This window comes from Panthera onca, chromosome B3 (assembly GCF_046562875.1).
Source record: "Panthera onca isolate mPanOnc1 chromosome B3, mPanOnc1 haplotype 2, whole genome shotgun sequence".
Classification (NCBI taxonomy): domain Eukaryota; kingdom Metazoa; phylum Chordata; class Mammalia; order Carnivora; family Felidae; genus Panthera; species Panthera onca.
In genome coordinates this window covers 83,998,937-84,021,156 of record NC_138344.1, presented here as the reverse complement: position 1 = coordinate 84,021,156, position 22,220 = coordinate 83,998,937, and the positions used below count along the sequence as shown (strand labels likewise).

The 22,220-nt window shown below is 37.6% G+C and overlaps 1 protein-coding gene across 4 annotated transcripts; it reads left to right on the top strand.

Moving 5' to 3' along the window:
- The first annotated feature begins 52 nt into the window (after window positions 1-52).
- Window positions 53-21,842, top strand: PPP2R3C (protein phosphatase 2 regulatory subunit B''gamma). 4 transcript variants are annotated; one of them, XM_060619503.3, is made up of 13 exons: window positions 53-251; window positions 5,202-5,329; window positions 8,363-8,467; window positions 9,120-9,232; window positions 9,671-9,768; window positions 11,409-11,479; window positions 12,734-12,866; window positions 13,268-13,323; window positions 13,403-13,478; window positions 14,200-14,336; window positions 16,240-16,377; window positions 19,407-19,466; window positions 21,532-21,842. In XM_060619503.3, the coding sequence occupies exons 1-13, from the start codon at window positions 203-205 to the stop codon at window positions 21,718-21,720; spliced, it is 1,353 nt and encodes a 450-aa protein (XP_060475486.1). In that variant the 5' UTR covers window positions 53-202; the 3' UTR covers window positions 21,721-21,842. The 4 variants fall into 4 exon arrangements, with proteins under 4 accessions (XP_060475486.1, XP_060475485.1, XP_060475487.1 ...); XM_060619502.3 differs by having other exon boundaries at window positions 53-260; XM_060619504.3 differs by having other exon boundaries at window positions 53-260; window positions 19,407-19,488; window positions 21,532-21,622.
- Window positions 21,843-22,220: the final 378 nt, after the last annotated feature.

Below are 22,220 nucleotides of genomic sequence, written 5' to 3'. Positions count from 1 at the left end.
CCGCTGGTAACGTGATTAGCCGTATTCGCCGCAGTGGCAATAATCGTTTGTTCGCCTCTTCAGCCGACTTCCGCCCATGTCCAACATGGCGACTGAGTATTCCTGACCTTTACGGGGTTGGGCGGTGATTGCTGTCTGAGCTGGTAGGGGGTGGAGCGGTTAGTAAACAGCAAATGCAGGAGCTTCTGCGCGGGAGTCAGCCATGGACTGGAAAGAAATTCTTCGCCGGCGATTAGCGACGCCCAGCACCGGTACTAACAGTGAGTTTGGGAGGGGCTGCTCGCAGAGATAGCCAGGCCCTAAATTCCTGAAGATGCGGGAGATGCGGGAGAAGCAGCTACTGGGAGCCGCACTTTACGCTTCTATGGAAGCTCTCTCGATAAAGGCAGTTGGACTGTGATTTAGGGTTACTGAAAGGTTTGATCCCCACTTCTCAGGAAAAGGAGTTGCGGAATGAGGAGCTACCTTAGCACCAACTTACGTGGCTGTGACCTAGGCTTTTGAGGAATAATTGAGAATCCCAGTCCCAACAACTCTTTAATCCTACTATAACCTATAATCCATTGATCTTTTGTCTTTTTATTATCACACTTTTTTTTACTTCCCTCCTTATACATTTTAGATTTCATAATATATTTTTCCCTTATCCCTTCCCTTCACCTTCACGCTTGCCTGTTAACCTACCTGGTTAAAACTATCTTTCCTATTTCACACGTGCCTTCAGGGTAGCCCAAAGTGGCTGGAGAAAAACGAAACCGTGGTGAATGGTCTCACTTTTAATTCATGTCCACGAACCTAAAGGAAGTGTTTCAGTCATTTATTTACACATATTCCTTGTTTCCTTACACTCAGTTCTGGCAGTTCTCATCTTCCAGACATCCAGTTCTCCAGTATACCCTACCTACTCTTTATTTTCAGTTGATGAACTTGTGTATGTATTTGAGAAAGTCGGAGCTCACCTGTTCCCACTTCTATCAGCCCTTTCCTCACCATAGATGCCCATGCACTCTGCCTTTACTGTTAAAATGAACTAATTGTCCCTGCTCCTATTTGAGACAATTCCTCCACTCCAACATTAGATCATGCTCCCTTTCTTTTATTCACTCTCATCTTCTCTCTCAGCTATTATCAGATTTTCCTTCTTTACTGGATCATTTCCATCAACTGACAAACATGTTATAATATGCTCCATGTAAGAAAAATATTTTTTTTTAACATTTATTTTATTTTTGAGAGATAGAGCATGAGCAGGGTAGGGGCAGATAGAGAGGGAGACACAGAATCTTAGGCAGGCTCCAGGCTCTGAGCTGTCAGCACAGAGCCTGATGTGGGGCTCGAACTCATGGGCCGCGAGATCATGACCCGAGCCGAAGTCAGACGCTTAACCAACTGAGGCACCCAGGTGCCCTGGAAAAACATTTCTTCTCACATCTCCTTCCAGCTTTTGCTACATTTTTCTGTGCCGTTTATAGGAAAAGTTACATGTACTTGTACATTCTCGTCACTCTTTTCTTTTTTGAATTTTTTATAACATTTATTTATTTTTTGAGAGAGAGTGACACACAGAGTGCGAGCAGGGGGCGGGCAGAGAGAGAGAGACACAGATTCCGAAGCAGGCTCCATGCCCCTAACTGTCAGCACAGAGCCCAATGTGGGGTTCAAACTCATGAACCACAAGACAATGACCTGAGCCAAAGTCAGAGGCCTAACTGACTGAGCCACCCACGTGCCCCATTCTCTGCTTTGCTTTTTTTTTTTTTTTTAATGTTTATTTATTTTTGAGAGATAGACACACAGTGTGAGCAGGGGAGGGTCAGAGAGAGAGGGAGACACAGAATCTGAAGCAGACTCCAGGCTTTGAGCTGTCAGCACAGAGCCCGACGTGGGGGCTCAAACTCACAAGCTGTGAGATCATGACCTGAGTCAGACGCCCAACCCACTGGGGCACCAGGGCGTCCCCTCTGCTTCACTCTTAAGCCCACCCCATTGCATGCTTGTTATGTGCCAAGTACTGTTCTAGGCTATAGCAGTAAACAAAACAGATAAAAAAAAGTCCTTGTAGAACTTAAGCTTTAGTGTTGGGAGAGATAAATAAAATAATAAGTAAATCATTTAGGTTGTACAGCTTCTATTTAAGGCTGTTTCCTTCAGTGGTGTGCTAGATCCCATTTTTACCTATTCAAAGGTGTACTCCTGCAGTTGTCTCTGTCTCCTGCACCAGGTTTTCTTTCTCAGTCATTCCTATCAGTATTTAAACATGGTGGTATTTCTCTCACCTTAAGAAATGTTCTTGTCTTAAACTTCTACCTCTTAGCTATGCCTCATTTCCCTGTTCACCTTATATTATTGCTTGTTAAAAGAACTGTTGATTATGGGGCGCCTGGGTGGCTCAGTCGGTTGGGCGTCTGACTTCGGCTCGGGTCATGATCTCGCCATCCGTGAGTTCGAGCCCCACATTGGGCTCTGTGCTGACAGCTCGGAGCCTGGAGCCTGGAGCCTGCTTCAGATTCTGTGTCTCCCTCTGTCTGACCCTCCCCCACTTATGCTCTGTCTCTCTCTCTCTCTCTCTCTCTGTCAAAAATAAATAACTTTAAAAAAAAAAAAAACCTGTGGATTAAATCTGTACTGTAATTCCTGCTTGTCAAGATCATTAGTGATCTCTGTGTTGTTCCAGTGGTCAGTTTTTAGTCGTCACTTTCCTTGACCTGCCAGGGATATAGTAGTTCACTCTTGTCCTAAGCATACTTTTCTCTTCTTGGTTTCTGGGAGACACACTCCCTTAGTTTTCTTCTCACCTCACCAGTCATCCCTTCTCAATCTTTGTTTTCTTCTCCCCAGCAATTTACCATCAGAGTGCCCAAAGCTAAGTCCTTGGTCAGCTTCTATTCTATTCTCTATCTACTCTTACCTTCATGGTGAAATTAACCATTATTTTTAAGGCTTTAAATACTGTATATTTGCTTTTGTCTCCTAAATGTGTATTTCCACTTCCCAAATGCCAGACTCATATATCTAATTGCCTACTTGACATGGCCACTTGGTTTTAATAGGAATCTTTTTTTTTTTTTTTTTTTGAGAGAGCGAGCGAGCACGTGCGCAAGCCAGGAGAGAGGCAGAGGGAGAAAGAGGGAGGGAGGGAGAGAGAGAGAGAGAGAGAGAGAGAGAGAGAGAATCTTAAGCAGGCTGCATGCTCAGTGAGGAGTGGGGTTTGATCCATGACCCTGGGGTCATGACCTACGCAGAAATCAAGAGTCGGATGCTCAACCAACTGAGCCACCCAAGCACCCCTGTAATAGGTATCTTAATCTTAATTTATCCAAGACTGAACTCCTGCTTTCCTTTCTAACTTGCTCACTGGTAGCTTTCCACCTTTTTGATATTGGCCACCCCATCTGCTCAGGTCAAAATCTGTAGACATATGTTCAATTGCTCTTTTTCTCTGATATCCACATCCAGTGTGTTTGCAAATCCTGGGACTAAAAAGAAAATATATCTAGAATATTTACTCCTAACTGCCTCCATTGCAGCCACCATGATCCAGGCCTCCACCATCTGTCACCTGGATTACTGCATTAGCCTCCTAATTGTTTCTGGTGGCTCTCTCCCTCACCAATGAGCTAGTGGCCTTGCCTCCCATTAATCTGCCTTCCCTCATCTACGTTTCCTCTGGCCCACTCTGCTACAGCCACACTCACTGCCTCCCTCTTCCCTGGACACACCAGGCACACTCCTCTATCTTAGGGCCTTGGCACTGGCTATTTCCTTGCCTGGTATGCCCTTCTCCCATGATATCTGGATAGCCTGCATCCTTGCCTTCTTCAGTTTTTTGCCCAGTTTCACCTCCATGAAGCTTTCCCAGACACTGTTGAAAGTGTTGTGTGTATGTATGGACACATGTGCATGTGTCCACTCACACATATATTTGTGTGTCCCTAGAATAGTTGAGTGAAAAAAGAATGAGTGAAATAATGAAAATGACTCTAGGGGTTTGGGCTTGGGTGACTGGATGAATACCATTAACTGGGATAGAAACATGGAATTAGGAGAAGAGCGGTGAGGTGGGGAATGGGAAATTATTAGGTATGTTGGAGTGTGAGGATGAAAATATTTTGTTTTGAATGTATGAGTTTAGAGTTCAAGAGCAGTGTCTGTGTTAGTGACATACACTTGGGACTTAGAAGTCACACTACAAAAGTTGAAATGAGGAAGAAAGAGTAACAAAAATAAATGGCCAGAAAATAAGAGAATCGACAGTGTGGTCCAAGGTTAGGAATTAACATGGCACATGTGGCAGAAATGCAGGCATAAGAGAGGTTTAGGGGAACAACTATAGGCATGTTGGAAGGAAGTGGAAAGAGGAAGAGGAGGAGGAAAGTAAACTATTGAGAAAATAGACCCCAGAATTGAAGATTTCAGTGAGGCTGAAGTGTAGGTATGATGACAGTGAGGTTTTGAATAACCAGAAGGAGAGAAAAGTTATCTGAGGGTATATGAGAGTTTAAGATTTTATTTAAGGTTAGTATATTTAGGAGCAGATAAGATCTGTGGTCTTGCCATGGAACTGAGTGACAGAGGTGACCCCCTCTTCAGAGTTGAGGTGTCATGGTTACTATCATAAACGTTATCCTTCCTTGATGATTAATGCAAGACATTGAGGTGAAGAACACTGCACCAGTTGCTATGGTCAACAAACTGTGGCAGACTGACTAAATACGATGGCTATAGGCCAGCTGCAGGTGGTTTGGTGGGTAATAGCATCCTGAGGTCTGAGCTCAAATGGACGGGGTTTGCATTAGGTAGAGGAACAGTGATTGCAAGCTGAAACTCATATGAGGTCCAGGACTGTTTTCTTACTGCTCTAGCCCCAGTGTCTAATAGTGCTCTATACGTAGTAGGTGCTCAGTAAGTACTTTTGATGGAATGAATCATGAACATGCCAGAAGTCTGTAAGGGAGGCAGTGACTTGAGGAAGAGACAAGTATAGTGATAAAAAGAAGTGAAAGGAGCAGCTGAGATATGGTTAAAGTTGCAGGGGAGGCTTTCTCAGTGGAAGATAGTGATTCTTCCTGTTTTCAGAAAATTAATATAGATGTTCAGTATCTAAGCACAATTTTCAATGTCTTTTTTGCACTGTAATTACCCTATGGTAAAAAATACTTATTCCAAAAGTGCTTTTCCCTTTTAATCTATTTTGTTACCAGAAAAAAAAAGTGAACAAGAATTAAAAGATGAAGAAATGGATTTATTTACCAAATACTACTCAGAATGGAAAGGAGATAGGAAAAACACAAATGAATTCTATAAGACCATTCCCCGGTTTTATTACAGGGTAAGTGGTATCTAAGCAAATGTCTTACAGAGTTTATAAGTGAAATGTAATTTTTAAAATGGGATCAGCATCTTTTATTTTCTATAAATACAGGATTATATTTAAAATTTTATATAGTCTTTCATTGTAGTTGATCTTATTGTTTTGGAATTGATAAATCTCAGGGCTTGATATAAATTGGTATAAGAACACAAAGTTGTTACTTGCCCCCCTTTTTTTGGGTTACTGGCTTTTTATTCCTCATTTTCCTATGGATATTTGTGGTAGGTATTCTGTTGGATTATGTTGTCTTTTTATAAGACTTAGGTTTACTTGGCTGATCACCATTTTTAACTTTTGTCTTTTACTCGTGTTCTAAGGTATAATACATTTTGCTCAAGGTTGAACTGAAAAATAGATTAAAATGGAAAACTTGAAAAGTTAGACTCAATTATGTTTCCTCATGCCAAAACCGTGAAGTCTTTGATAAAGATTATAGTAAACAGTAAGACCTTAAGAAAGCTACTTAGAGCTGAAGTTGAAGGAATAAGACCTATTTAGTATTATGTAAAATGTGACCACTGTAGAAAAGTTAACTGTGGAATTTTAGCAGAATGTCTCTTAAACCTGTTACCTTCTAAACTCAATTATAACAATATTTACAAAGAAAGTAGGAGCAATGTATTAATATAAGTGAATTATCCAGATATTCTTCAAGTACAAACTTATTTCTTCAAGTACAAACTTTTTCCAAGTAAAACAGTGTGGACATTCCTCAAAAAATTAAAAATAGTTCTACCCTATGACCCAGCAATAGCACTGCTAAGAATTTACCCAAGGGATACAGGAGTGCTGATGCATAGGGGCACTTGTACCCCAATGTTTATAGCAGCACTTTAACAATAGCCAAATTATGGAAAGAGCCTAAAAGTCCATCAACTGATGAATGGATAAAGAAATTGTGGTTTGTGTATACAATGGAATACTACTTGGCAATAAGAAAGAATGAAATATGGCCTTTTGTAGCAACGTGGATGGAATTGGAGAGTGTTATGCTAAGTGAAATAAGTCATACAGAGAAAGACAGATACCATGTGTTTTCTCACTCCTATGTGGATCCTGAGAAACTTAACAGAAGACCATGGGGGAGGGGAAGGAAAAAAAAAAGAGCGGGAGGGAGCCAAACCATAAGAAACTCTTAAAAACTGAGAATAAACTGAAGGTTGATGGCGGGGTGGGAAGAAGGGTGGGGTGGGTAATGGGCATTGAGGAGGGCACCTGTTGGAAGGAGCACTGGGTGTTGTATGGAAACCAATTTGACAATAAATTTCATATTAAAAAAAAAAACTTTTTCCAAGTAAACCATTTTTATTGGAAACCTTTTTATAATACTGTTTGGCAGTCTTTTAAGAATTATATGACTAGGGGTGCCTGGCTTGCTCAATTGGTAGAGCATTCAAATCTTGATCTTGGGGTCATGAGTTTGAGCCCCACGTCAGGTGTAGAAATTACTTAAAAATAAAATCTTTTAAAAAATTATATAACTAAGCCACATTTGTCATGGGAAAGAGAAAATACAGCTGATATTTTCCCATAACATTGCAGAGATATAAGTATTTTTGCATGAATTCTTCTACATACTTCTGTGTACATGTATGTGTTTAGTAAAAATGGGATGATATCATACATACTTCTGCTTTTTGTATTTCATAATTTCTTAAACAGTCCACTAGACAACTGAAAATTTTCAGTAGTCTGGGGGCACAGGAAGGGAATTGACATTTATTGAGTGCCAGTGTACTTCAGAGCATTTTTTATATTCATGATTTCATTTAATCAGGATTATGAAATAGTATCTTACTAACCCAGGAACAGCCCTTAGATGTTGATATGATCCCATTTCTGAACCCGGGAGTCCATTTTCCTGTATTTCCAGTACTAACCTTTGGCTTGCCATTGTGGTTCCTGAGGGAAACCCCTATGTCCCATTTCTGTTTCTTCCTTCTCTCTGTGACCTCTTCCAGATCTCAGATGGTTTCCTGTCTGCAGATGCGGATTTGTGGGATGTTCTTTTTGTTGTTTCTTCTCTCTCTGTCTTTCCACAGCCTTGGAGAACCTAGTATCTTTATCTTTGGTCACCACTTCTCTCCTTGGCAGATTAGCTGGTTGACTAGCCACTGGAGCACAGTCAGAGTTTCAGCCCCAGCCTTACTTCCCAATACTTCTTCCTTTTCATGGGAGGGAGGGCATCTTAATTCTTGGAAATGAAAGGTGGAAATCGTGGCTAATTTGGATTATGGTTACTTAGCCACATTTAATGGGGCAGAGATATGGAAGAAGAAATCCTTGAAGCAAATTGTTTGAAGTCAAATTGGAATGAGTCATTTTTAAGCCCTGTTTATGGAAATCACTCCAGTGGGCACACCCTCTACTTGGAGGGGAACATAATAGACACTGGCTTGACCATTTCCAAGGAGTAAGATCATCCAGGCTCAGAAGTCATACTCTGCTAAGGCGGTTTATCTTCAGTTAGTCCTAATTTCATTCTGTCAGTCTAAGGTTATAGTGGAAAGAGCACTCTGAGAATATAAAATGAAACTTGGGCTAGACCGTTAGTTCTTTCTAGGCAGGGATATGGTCTTGCTGATCATTGAATTCTCTGTGGATCTTTTTTTTAAATGTGTATTTATGTTTGAGAGAGAGAGTGTGTGTGTGCATTGAAGCAGGGGAGGGGCATAGAGAGGTAGGGACAGAGGATCTGAAATGGGCTCTGCACTGACAGCAGAGAGTCTGATGCAGGGCTCGAACTCAACGAACCGTGAGATTATGACCTGAGCCAAAGTTGGACACTTAGAACTGACTGGGCCACCCAGGTGCCCCTAAATGAACTTTTAAAATGAATAACTTGAAGAAAAATTGAGATACAAAAAGTAATTTGAGGATGTGTACTTAATTTATGTACTATTTTATGAGGCCAAATATATTTTACATAATCCAAAACTATGTAAATCCTAGAATTTAGGTGTAGAGAAATTAACTCTAGTGTATTTTTAGCTGCCAGCTGAAGATGAAGTCTTACTACAAAAATTAAGAGAGGAATCCAGAGCTGTCTTTCTGCAGAGGAAAAGCAGAGAACTATTAGATAATGAAGAATTACAGGTAAGCATAGAATAAAAGGTTGCTTTGGATGTTAGCTATTTTGTATTTGTACTAAAGTCATACAGGATCTTGGGGTTTCTTAATGGAATCACTGCTGCAGAGTGGGTGAAGGCCCTGGAGCAATGGTTCCTGTCAAAGTCAGCTGCAGAACTTGCCTGGGCACAGTTCTCCCCAAAATAGTTTTGTTTTTTAAAGTCCCTAGGTGGAAACCAATTTGACAATAAACTTCATATATTGAAAAATAAATAAATAAATAAAGTCCCTAGGTGATTCTAACAAGGCCAAAGTTGAGAGCCACAAGTATGGGGTCAAACTGGGGGGGTTCACATCCTAGCCAGGCTCTGTGATCTTGGACAGTGGACTTAACATTTCTGTGTTCCAAATCTCATTTATAAAGTAGAGATAACAGTGTCTATGTCACATAGTTATATGGATTAAGGAAGTGCTGTATAAGAAAACTTTAAACTTAAGCATTCAATAAATGCTAGCTATTTGTATTATGTTCTTAGTAATCAAAAGGGTAATAGGGGATAAGATTCATCTTAATACTAAATTTCTATCAGGCTACCATTTTAATGGAAATAACACATTTAACCAATGTTAAATTTTGTTTTGTTAACTGTAACATCTTCATTTCTGCAATTCTCCTAAGAACTTGTGGTTTTTGCTGGATAAGCACCAAACACCACCTATGATTGGAGAGGAAGCAATGATTAATTATGAAAATTTTTTGAAAGTTGGTGAAAAAGCTGGACCAAAGTGCAAGTAAGAATAGTATAACTAACAAAGGAGTACGTTAAACATTTTAAATGCCTCAAATAAATGTTAATGAAAGTATAAGCCAGTGGGGTGACAATTTGAGTCTATTTGAGTTATTAATCAAGTTTAATAAAATTAGTCAAAATTCTATTGGTATGAAGTTATTAAAAGAAATAATACTTTATAATATGGAGTATTTACATACCATGCAACTACATATATATAGTACATTTATTTACAACAGTATGGGCTTTCATTCTTAGGATGATAAAATACAAAGATGTATGACTTAATATTTTAAGTTTTGAACTACGATTCTCACTTTGATTTTTTTCATTTTGATTTTTAATTCTTTGGATTCATGTTGTTGTTAACTAATTCAATATAGAAGTCATTTTAATATTATGTTGGCAGATGATTTTAATCTTTATTTCCTTTCCTTAGGCAGTTTTTTACAGCAAAAGTCTTTGCTAAACTCCTTCATACAGACTCTTACGGAAGAATTTCTATTATGCAATTCTTCAATTATGTCATGAGGAAAGGTGATTTCATTTTCATTGTGCTTAAATTCCTCTGGGAATCAAAGAGTTTTTGGTACATGCTTTTATAGTATCCCTTCCATGTGAAACAACTCTCTTAGTAAGTCTGAATAGCAGAATTTGACCCAGATTTGTTTTCTTATTACTCCATTTCTCTCCTGGAATTTACTAGAGCTGAGATTTCTTACCATAAATTTGGGTTCATTATTATAAACAAAACAAAAACATGTATCCTAAAGATACTAACTAAAAAATATTAGGGGTGCCTGGGTGGCTCAGTTGGTTAAGTATCCAACTCTTCATTTTGGCTCAAGTCGTGATCCCAAGGTCATGGGATTAAGCCCCTCGTTGGGCTCTGCACTGAGTGTAGAGCCTGCTTGAGATTCTCTCTCTCTCCCTCTGCCCCTCTCCCCCACTTGTATGCTCTCTTTTTCTAAATAAATTAAATACATACATACATACATATATACTATATATTAAAGGCTAAACCAAGAGTTTTAATGTATGGTGATTTAAATTATTTTAATTCACTGGTAATTCTATTTCACCAATGTACAGTTGACTCTTGAACAACACAAGGGTTGGGGTACTGACCTCCCATGTAGTCAAAATGAGTATAAGTTTTGACTCCCCCAAAACTGACCTGTTAAAAGCTTGTTATTGACTGGAAGCTTTTCCAATAATATAAACAGTTGATTAACCCATATTATATATGTTATATGTATTACATACTGTATTCTTACAATAAAGTAAACCAGAGAAAAGAATGTTATTAAGAAAATTGTAAGGTGGGGCACCTGGCTAGCTCAGTTAGTGGAGTATATAACTCTTGATCTCAGGGTTGTACGTTCGAGCCCCATGTTGTTTGTAGAGATTACTTAAAAAAAAAGGGGTGCCTGGGTGGCTCAGTCAGTTCAGTCTCCAACTCTTGATCTCAGTTCAGGTCTTGATCTCAGGGTCGTGAGTTCAAGCCCTGCATTGGGCCCTGCATTGGGCTCTGCACTGGGCATGAAGCCTACTTGGAAAAAAAAAAAAAACACATAAGGAAGAGAAAGTACATTTATAGTACTATACTGTATTTATTGAAAAAAAAAATCCATGTATAAGTGGGCCCACACAGTTCAGACCCATGTTGTTCAAGGGTCAGCTGTATTGTAGGTTGAGTTGCCTGAGGATAGTTTCAAATTCAAAATTGTAGCATCACATTCTAGGAGTTTTTATTAAACAACCTGGAGTTATGATTCCTATTAAGTTCCATAAAGATCTGTGAAGTTCTAGATGTATGATTTTTAACTAATACTTAGTCACAGTAATAACTTCGGTAGAATAAATGGCACCTTCATTGAAGACATAACATTACAATTGCTGTCCCTTTTTGGTGAAACACCAAGTTTAATGGATGTAGAACAATATTCTCAAGGGCATGAACTTTATTGTCACTTTAGGCAGGGTAGACGTGTTGACATCTGCCATTAATTATATGGTATATTTTGTTACAAACAATTTTGGAGTAATATATGTGTGAGAAATGTTTGTAGAGTTACTAATTTGTCCCCCTAATCTAGCTGTTTATCTCCTTTTATCCAAATATATGCTAAAGGACAGATCTTAAAATTACATTTCATCTTCTTATGTATTGTCAGTTTGGCTTCATCAAACAAGAATAGGACTCAGTTTATATGATGTTGCTGGACAAGGGTACCTTCGGGAATCTGTAAGTATTAACCTATTTTAATAATTACTGTAGACACCAAAATGTTAACAGTAGTTATCACTTGTTGGGTTACAGGTGATTCTTATATTGTTTTTGTTTTTGCAAATGTGTTTCCCCCAAAAAACTTTTAAAATGTATATTGACCACAAGAATTCCTTTTTAGATTCTTTTCCTCCAACTTTTTTTCTCCAACTTCTAAAAAGAGCCTATAGCTCATTTTTTATAGCTCTTTTAATAGCTATAGCTGTCATAATCTCATGGTTTGTGAGTTCAAGCCCCACATCAGGCCCTGTGCTCACAGCTCACAGCTTGGAGCCTGCTTCAGATTCTGTGCCTCCCTCTCTCTTTGCCCCTGTCCCCCTTGCGCGCTCTCTCTCTCTCTCTCTCTCTCTCTCTCTTTATCTTTCTCCCTCTCTCAAAAATAAATATTTTTTTAAAAATTTAAATACAAAAATTTAAAAAATAAAAGCAAGAAGCTCTTTGAGAGCCAGGATTGAAGGACTACAAAGTATGTTGTTAAGTGATAAAAGCAAGATACAGAAGAATTTGCATAGTTTGCTGCTATATCCTTCATAAAAAGAGAAAGAGAGGGGCTCCTGGGTGGTTCAGTTAGTTAAGAAGCCAACTTCAGGTCATGGTCTCACAGCTCAAAGGCTTGTGAATTCGAGCCCCATGTCGGGTTCTGTGCTGAGAGCTCAGAGCCTGGAGCCTGCTTCGGATTCTGTGTCTCCTTCTCTCCTTGCCCCTTGCCTGCTCATGGTCGGTCTCTCTCTCTCTCTCTCTCTCTCTCTCTCTCTCTCTCTCAAAAATAAATAAACATTAAAAAAAATTTTTAAGAGAAAGAGAAATACACATATATATGTATTGGTTTGTATGTGCGTAAGTTATTTTGGAAAGATGCATCAGAAGCTGATATAGGTTACCTCTGGGAAGAGGAAATAGACAAGACTTTCAATGAATACTTTTTGTTCCTTTTGAATTTGGAATTTTGTAGAATGTATTACTCAAAAATATGTTAAAATTGAAATAAAAAATAAATTTGTAGAAACACAATTTAATATGTTTACCACTCACATAGTTATATAACTAATTTAAGTAGTTTAATTATTTAAGTTTTACCACTTATATAGTTAATGTACTATTAATGCTGAATGATTTTTAGGACTGAAATTCAATATTCCAGTATCTAATGAAGAAACAAGATTAGACATTTAACACTTTGATTTAACATTTTGATTTGTTTTATTCTTTCAGGACTTAGAAAACTACATATTGGAACTTATCCCTACTTTGCCACAATTAGATGGGCTGGAAAAGTCTTTTTACTCCTTTTATGTTTGTACAGCAGTTAGGAAGTTCTTCTTCTTTTTAGACCCTCTAAGAACAGGTAAAAGAAAATCTTATCTTAGATATTATAAGGATATTATTCTAAATCTTAATAAGCAGAGAAGTCATGAAGATGTCATTTATTTTTCTAACATGTCGTTGCCCTTAATATATAAATATCTTTTATGATTTGCACCAACTATAACCAGCTGTGTGACACTGGGCATGTCACCTAACCTCTAAAATGGTGTATGAATTGGTTAATCAGTGGCTCCTTCCAGTTCTAAAAAACAGTTATTCTGATACTTGCTCTTCCTGTTATGTAATATACGGAGAATTGGTTCTTTTTGATGTAAAATATGAAACTTTAAAATACCAATTGTGTGATTACTCTTCTAAAATACCTTTATAAAATTGAGTTCCTCTATTTTTTTTAAATGAAATTGTGTTTGTTCTTTAAAGGGAAGATTAAAATTCAAGATATTTTAGCATGCAGCTTCCTAGATGATTTATTGGAGGTAAATATGTTTTTAAAATACTTAATTATATCACACTTGACAGTTACTGTCTTCTAATCATGTCTCTGTGTTTATTTAGTTAAGGGATGAGGAACTGTCCAAAGAGAGTCAAGAAACTAATTGGTTTTCTGCACCTTCTGCCTTAAGGGTTTATGGTATGGTTCCTATCATAATGCTAAAATTTGAGTTATCCTTTCCTCAGTTAATTGGCGTTCAAAGAACAGTTTTATACATAGGCTAATTTAGCTTAGGATCAAAGTATTCTAATTACCTTAAGAGCTAGTATTATAAATTACTAAAATTTACTTGTCATTTTCTTGCTCTTTAATAGAACATACAGAATGTAATTTGACCCTTTCTTAATGACTCAGGAGCATCTTTATGAACATCAGCTATTATCTTGCATTGTGATTAAAATGCCACTGCTGTCAGTATCCAGAGGCAGGTGTTCTAGGGACTGTTTGCTTATTTCCTTTAATTTCATTAGTCTGCTACACTATTCTCTTGGGTGGTCTTCTGATTCATTTTGGCATCCTTGATCTCTGCTTTCAAATACTAACATTTCAGTGCTTTTTATTGACCCCTATCTCTCTCTAATTTCAACACCTAGGAAAGTTTTAAACGCCTGCAAACTGAAAACAAATAATGATGTGGAATGGCCCAAAGGCCATGGCCTTCATGATGGGTTTTCTTTGACTGGTTCTAGCTTAAGGGCTGGTATGATAGAGTCCAGGGATAGTTGATCTTAGGGCACTACCCTAATATAGTTTGAAAATTAAAGTATTAGCCAATAGAAAGAACTTTTTGTGTTTATTCTTTTGTATTCTAATTAGAATTTTACTTTTGTCATGTCTTTTTATAACTTTTGTTCCCAAGGCCAGTATTTGAATCTTGATAAGGATCACAATGGCATGCTCAGTAAAGAAGAACTCTCCCGCTATGGAACAGCAACCATGACCAATGTCTTCTTAGATCGTGTTTTCCAGGAGTGTCTCACTTATGATGGAGAAATGGTAGTAGTTTAAATCTCTGATAAGTTTTAAAAATTTAGGCTCCCGCAATTCCCACAAACCCTTTTCTTGATGTGATACAGTATTATTTTTACATCTATCTTAAAAAGTCCAAACTAATCAAATTGTTTGAGTTTTGGAGACTTTGATCTTAAGGCAAGTTCACTTTAAATATGGACTCAGGACAAATACAAAATTTTAATATTTTCATTTCATTATCGTCTTTTTTTTAATGTTTCAAGTTTTTATTTAAATTCTAGTTAGTTAACATACTGTGTAATATTAGTTTAAGGAGTAGAATTTAGTGATTCATCACTTATATAACACCCAGTGCTCATCACAACACGTGTCCTCCTTAATACCCATCACCCATTTAGCCTATCCTCTGCCCACCTCCCCTGAAGAGTATGGACTAGTGAGAAAACAAAAAAAAAATCTCAAAAATAGGCAAATCCTATCGACTGTTTTCATATAGATGATTCATTCTTTAAATTACCAGGTCAGGTATAGTACCACAGATGCCATGGTTTAAATCTAAGAATCAGGTTGTATTATTTTCTGTAAGTGGCTATGTTAGTACCTAACAATTAACATGCACCTGTCCTTTTATCACAACAATGCAAAATACTTTAGGAAATTCTAACTAGTATTTTATGTTTTTTGTTTATTTATTTTGAGAGAGAGTGAGAGTGCACGGGGGAAGGGCAGGGTAAGAGGGGAGAGAATCCCAAGCAGGCTCCACACTGTCGGCACAGAGCCCACTGTGGGGCTCCAACTCATGAAATGTGAGATCACGACCTGAGCTGAAACCGAGTCAGACACTTAACTGACTGAGCCACCTGGGTGCCCCTCTAGCGTTTTAAAATCACCATCCTTGCTGTTAAAAACACATGTTAGGGATCTGATAAATTGTCAAACGAATGACAGTTAAGAAATGGTCATATTGCCAGAAGAGAATTGGGGTTTTAGGTTTTATCATTTAGCTTTAATAGCAGTTTTCTGAATAACACAATTGATAGCCAGTGGCACAGGAAAAGGAGGGAAAGGTGCAGAAACTCTGCTTTGTGACTCCTACGGCTGTCTACACTCAAGAGTGAGGAGCTTGTACTATTCTAATGACTTCTGGTGAATAAAGTAAACCAGAGGCTTCAACTGTGAACGGAGTTAGACCATGATGAGGCTGCATCTCTTTAGCTCTTTATATTGCAATTTATGCGAAAAGGAATTCTTAATGTTAGCATAAAAAAGCATTTTCCAAGAATATAAATTTTTTTTCTAAGTGAGAATCTCTCAAGTGTTCTTTTCACCATGCAAAAGTAATCTGAATATGCCTTTTTTGTAGCGAAAGCTTTCTGTTCTCCTTATGTCATTCTAGCTTTTATTTGTGCTTTTTTCCATTTCTTTGCAGGAGAACAGTTTCAGTTAAAGTAGAATGTCTGGTAGTCTTAAGATGGCTTCTTACTGGAAATCATCTGATTTTAAAATGTTTAAACAGTATTTCAAAGTAATTATTTAAATATACTATTCTATTCATTCCAGATAAACTCCCCCCCCCACCCCCCCGACAAAACTGACCACATTGAAATGAAGATATTAATTTAGTGGCATTGTACAATAGCTTGGTCACTGTCCTGTCCATTTCAAAGGCATAATCAAAGAAAATTACTCCTTAAAGCAGCAAATCTCTCATAAGAAAATGAGCTGTGTCCCCCAGACTATTCCCAAGACAGATTAACTGCTAAGTAGAATCCCTAGAAACCAATATTAAATATACAAGTGGATGTCTCATTTCATATTAAAAAAAATTGCCATCTTTGATTGTAAAATGGCTTCAATTCATTAGATACTCACTTGAAAAGTTAATTCCAAATAAGGCTTCTAATGAACATCCTTTTCTTTTCTGTAGGACTATAAGACCTACCTGGACTTTGTTCTTGCGTTAGAGAATCGAAAAGAACCTGCAGCTCTGCAGTATATTTTCAAATTACTTGATATTGAGAACAAAGGATATCTGAATGTCTTTTCACTTAATTACTTCTTCAGGGTAAGTCTCATTTAACAAAACGTTTACTAATAGATGTTAGAAGCAAATCAAGTCTGCTTTTAGTTTTTTTTTTTTTTTCCTATTTACATTGACTAAAAGGTGATTTGATTAGTTGTAGAACACTAAAAAAGTGCAAATATGTCAGGGGTTATACTGGACATGGAGATACAGATATGCATGAGGAATTCGTTGCTTTGGTGATCAAAAACTAATGTGTAAAATCCTACAGAAGCTTCAATTAAACAGTTCAGAAAAGGTAGAACTTTTGCAGACTTTGGTAGTAGTAGATTCTTTTATTTTTTATTTACTTATTTTTTTAAATGTTTATTTTTTTGAGACAGAGAGAGACGGAGCATGAACAGGGGAGGGCCAGAGAGAGAGGGAGACACAGAATCCAAGGCGGTCTCCAGGCTCTGAGCTGTCAGCATAGAGCCTGATGTGGGGCTTGAACTCATGGATGGTGAGGTCATGACCGGAGCCGAAGTCAGACGCCCAACCGACTGAGCCTCCCAGGCGCCCCAGTAGTAGATTCTTTTAAATGCTATGCTGTGAAAAAAAAACTTATTTTTGTATGTATGTATTTTTAATATTTATTTTTGAGAGAGAGATACAGACAGAACATAAGCAGGGGAGGAGCAGAGAGAGACACAGAATCCGAAGCAGGCTCCAGGCTCCAAGCTGTCAGCACAGAGCCCGACATGGGGCTCACACTCACAGACTGTAGGATCATGACCTGAGCTGAAGTTGGACGCTTAACTGACTGAGCCACCCAAGCGCCCCTTATTATCATATTTAAAATAATTTTAGAACTGGCTAGGGGCGCCTGGGTAACTCAGTCAGTTGGGCATCTGACTCTTGATTTCGGCTCAGGTCATGATCCCAGACTCATGGGATTGAGCCCCACGTCAGGTTCTATGCTGTCAGCCCAGAGCCTGCTTGGGATTCTCTCTCCCCCTCTGCCCCTCACCCCTGTGTCACACGTGCACTCTCTAATAAACAAAAAGAAAGTAACTTAAAAATAAGAATAATAATAAATTTAAAACTGGCTAGAATTGTGTGCCACATTTCAGCATGAAAACATTATTGCTGAAGTACTTATATTGCACCTTAGGTGGACTCAGGGAATAACATGATGAGTTCTGAAGGGAAATTTAATTGTATCTTATCTGATAAGCCTTCAGATGCACAAGGTATAAAAGTAGGAATGTCTGCCCTTTTAAGACAAATCATTCCTAAATTTGGTGACTTTTCCATTTGGTAGGATAATTTTGTATAGTAGTATTTCATTCCATTACCTTAGAAGACTAAGTGATTTTTATATGGTTAAGATAACAGTAGGAAGAAATGGCTTTTTTTAAATGATAAAAATGACATTTTCACATCTTTCTCATAAACCATTTTTCTCCAGAGGCTTTCTCTTTGCCATTTAAAAATTTTGGATATTTTAAAAATAACTATTTGGTTTCTGAGTTTCGTACTATATATTTCTTAGTTTCATGTTAAATTCTCTAAAACTTCCATTATGATTTCCTAGGTCGTAATGACTGCAAATATTAGGATAAATTACAATTGCAGTATTAGTATACATTTTTTAGAAACTGAGTCAATGGCTAATATAAGAATATAATACCAGCTCATCATAGGGATCTCCCACTTTAGGCAGACCTATTCAATGAAGATTCAATTTTAGGAAAACAAAGTAAATGTATCTTTTGGAAATTAAACCCTCAACTCTTTTTCATAAAGATTTCTTTATAACATTCTTATAATACTAAATTTTGTCAAATATTTTATATTGGGGTGCCTGGGTGGCTCATTCGCTTAGTGTCCGATTCTTGATTTCAGCTCAGGTCATGATTCCACAGTCGCAAAATCGAGCTGTGTGCTTAAGATTCTTTCTCTCTCCCTCTGCCCCTCCTGCTTGCTCTCATTTATTTTATCAAAGTATTTAGGCTTGGTTGTGTGGGCTAAGGTAATTATTTATTGGTACTGAGTCCTGCAGTCCTAAGCTGTTCATAAAGTCTTTGTACGTCAATATTCCAGTTATAAAGTGGGCCTAGATGTTGCACTCTAGATCATACCTCCAGGTCTACCCCTCTAGTAGCTGGGGGTGTACTTAAAGATTCTCATCTACTTCAAAGAGATGCCCTGTGCACACACTGATACCAGTGGCACCACATACTGAGTAAGCACCTGCAACGTATTTATTTGACTAATTACCAAGAATTTTCCAGTGAATGACTCTCACCTAAAATATTTATTAGTCCAACTGGATCACAGTAGTTTCTTTAGTTAGGGTTTTTTGTTGTTGTTGTTCTTAAAGGTTATAAAAAAGTTTGAGGGAGTTTTGCTTACATTTTTTTCTGTCAAGTAGAAGGCAAAGTATAGGGTGGGAGGCAGAGGTGGCGTATTGGGTGTCTTAAAGAATGGTGAGGGTATGGGGCGCCTAGGTGGCTCAGTAGGTTAAGTGGCCGACTTCAGCTCAGGTCACGATCTCACGGTTTGTGGGTTCAAGCCCCGTGTCAGGCTCTGTGCTGACAGCTCAGATCCCGGAACCTGCTTCGGATTCTGTCTACCTCTTTCTCTTCCCCTTTCCTGCTCCCACGCTCTCTCTCAAAAATAAACATTAAAAAATTAAAAAAAAAAGAACGGTGAGGGTATGAACAGCATTCCTGGAAAATGAGTGGATCAGGCATCACAGATTAATTGCTAGGCCATGTAAAGGCCGATCTGAGGTTGGAGACCATTCCTATATGGTAGCAATAATCTGTAGTCTTATAGACTTTTTTTCTGGAATTCTCAATAGCAACGTTATGTATCTTGAAAGGTTGGTAGTTACACTGAAATTGTTTAAGTTTGGCCGACTGGATGTGAAGCAAGGTCAAGGAAGTTGAGAATATTGGCAAGAGTGGTTGAAATGATAAGGCTTGTGGTCTGATAGGAAAGGAAGTGGAACTAGAAAGGGGCCATGGGACAGGAAGGGGGCTGTTGAGCATTTTTTATTTACTGACTTATTTCTATCCATACAGGCCATACAGGAACTAATGAAAATCCATGGACAAGATCCGGTTTCATTTCAAGATGTCAAGGTTACCTTTTCTTTCCTTTTCAGTAAGCTCTACACCCACATAGAGCTTGAAGTCATGACCAGGAGTTGCATGCTCTACTAACTGAGCCAGCCAGGCTCCTCTACCTTTTCTTTTAATATATGTAATACAGATAATCACCTATATTAAATGAAATTTTATATGAAAGAAACTTATGAACTATGAAGTGAATGAAATCAAGTATTTGCTGTTACTTGTTCTGAACCTATATTTAAATCATTAGTAACTGAAACCACACTTGGACTAATGATTTGTATAGTTAATGATTTTAGCATGTCAGTCTGTATTTTCATCGGAAGCATTCATTCATTTGTTTGAAAATTAAGAGAATCCATATAACCTGTATTCTTTGGCAGCCTATTCCAAGTTAAAATGAATTTTTAACTTGGTAACTGTAGTTGACCCTTGAACAACACAGGAGCTAGGGGCAATAACCCTCCCTGCTCACCCAAGCAGTTGGAAATCCACGTATAACTTTTTAAAAAATGTTTATTTATTTTGAGAGAGAAAGAGAGTGTGTGTGCAAGCAGGGGAGAGGCAAAGAGAGGGAGACAATCCCAAGCAGGCTCCACACTGTCAACAGAGCCCGATGCAAGACTCGATCCCACAGAACCGTGAGATCATGACCTGAGCTGAAATCAAGAGTCAGATGCTTAACCAACTGAGCCACCCAGGCGCCCCCCTCTCCCCCACCTATAACTTTTGACTCCCTGGAACTTAATTAATAGCCTACTTTTGACTGGAAGCCTCACATAAACAATAACATAAACAGTTAACACATATTTTATATATTACATGTTTTATATATTTTTAAAAATGAAACTAGGGAAAAAATATTGAGAAAATCGTAAGGAAAAGAAAATGCATTTACTGTATACTGTATTTATCAAAAATATCTATGTCTAAGTGGACCCATCCATTTCAAGTCCATATTGTTCAAGAATCAACTATATTTAGGTTTGGACACTTTTTAAATCTGCTACTTCAAAGGTCTTGCTTGCTTTGATACTATTACGGAGACATCAGTCTTACAATATGAAAACTACCACTATTTGAAACACGTGCTGCTACTTAGCATTTTTGTAGACTTTACCAGCTATGAAAAACATTCAGTATCTAGTACAGATTCAGATTCAGGCTAAGTAAATAATAAAATAACACATCCAGTTTTAATTAAGTATAAAACAATAATAATAATAAATGAGACAAATCTGAAACTATGCAACAGACAATCTAAGAATTAGTAATTTTAAATTGCCACTAACCTAGAAAGGCACGTTTCACAAACACACAAGATTAAAAGCTCATAGATTTCATTTACCTGAATTCTTCTAATCTTCTTAAAATGTAATCTCCCTCTTTAAATGCTACTAAATCCTCAGTAATTTTCCTGCAAAAAGATTAGAAAACGTGCACCTAATTCCTTGTAAATATTCATATAGTATACCTCATAATATAGAAGAGATTTTTCCATCTATTCCAGTAACTTTTAGCACAATTTCATGGTCATTCTGGAATTCCTTGATACTGAATGTCCCTCACCCACCACCATCCCTCTGGATCTATACTCTTAGATCCAGAGTATAAAACGTTGACATCACTATTGGAAATGAAGCGTTGTCATTATCTTGGCTCTGGAAGCATTTAAGTTTTTAGTTTGAGCTGAGTTTGCACTTAAATCAAGACCTTGCTTTACCAACAATTAGAAGACAACAGAAAAGTATAAGATACTTATCATGTATTCAAAGAACACTGCATTAGTTTTACCACTAATTAGCTATATAGCTTGGATCAGATGAAACTCCAAGCCTCAGTTTCTTTCTCTCTTAAGATGAGAGATAGATGCCACATACCTAAGGAATCTTCCAGTAAAAATTTGATTGTGTGTAGGGAAAAGGAGTTGTCTGTGTGTTAAATGGAAAAGAAAAAAACTAGAACAAAAAATTTTACATGAGGTCAAGTGCCAGCCTTGAATTTCACATCACTGTATGAAAGAAATTAAGTTCATCAGGTACCAGGTTTCATTGTATTTTTTTCTCTCTCACAGGATGAAATCTTTGACATGGTTAAACCAAAGGATCCTTTGAAAATCTCTCTTCAGGATTTAATCAACAGTAATCAAGGAGACACAGTCACCACCATTCTAATCGATCTGAATGGCTTCTGGACTTATGAGAACAGAGAAGCCCTTGTTGCAAATGACAATGAAAACTCTGCAGACCTTGATGATACATGATCTCTCAAAGACTAGACTGTGTTCATTAAGATAAACTTGAATGCTGCATGCAAAACCTTTCAAGCTGGATCCTTAGAAATGGCCTAAATAAAATACTTTATATGCCTATAGAACACAGCAAATGTTCTGGTTATTGGAATTTTGTTTGCAGTAGTTGGAAAGCAATAGGATGAAATGTTTTAGGAGGTAGTAAATTCTGGTTCCACTTAGCTCAAATAAAGCAAGTGTGATTTGGTAAAGGTAGGAGTCCACTTTAAACCTATATCATCTTCAGAAATGAAGTTTTCATGGGATATTTCTGACATTAGACATTAAGAATTTGCATATTTGAGGGATAATTTATTTATATGTGGTCACTTAACCTTGAGTCTTCTAAAGCATTAAGTGTATCAGAGATTATAAACTTACCCATTCATTAGAAGAGAGCCATTTCATTTCTGGGTTAGAAGTCTTTGGACGTGATGTTTCTTTTTAGGATGTTTCAATAAAAAGTATTCAAG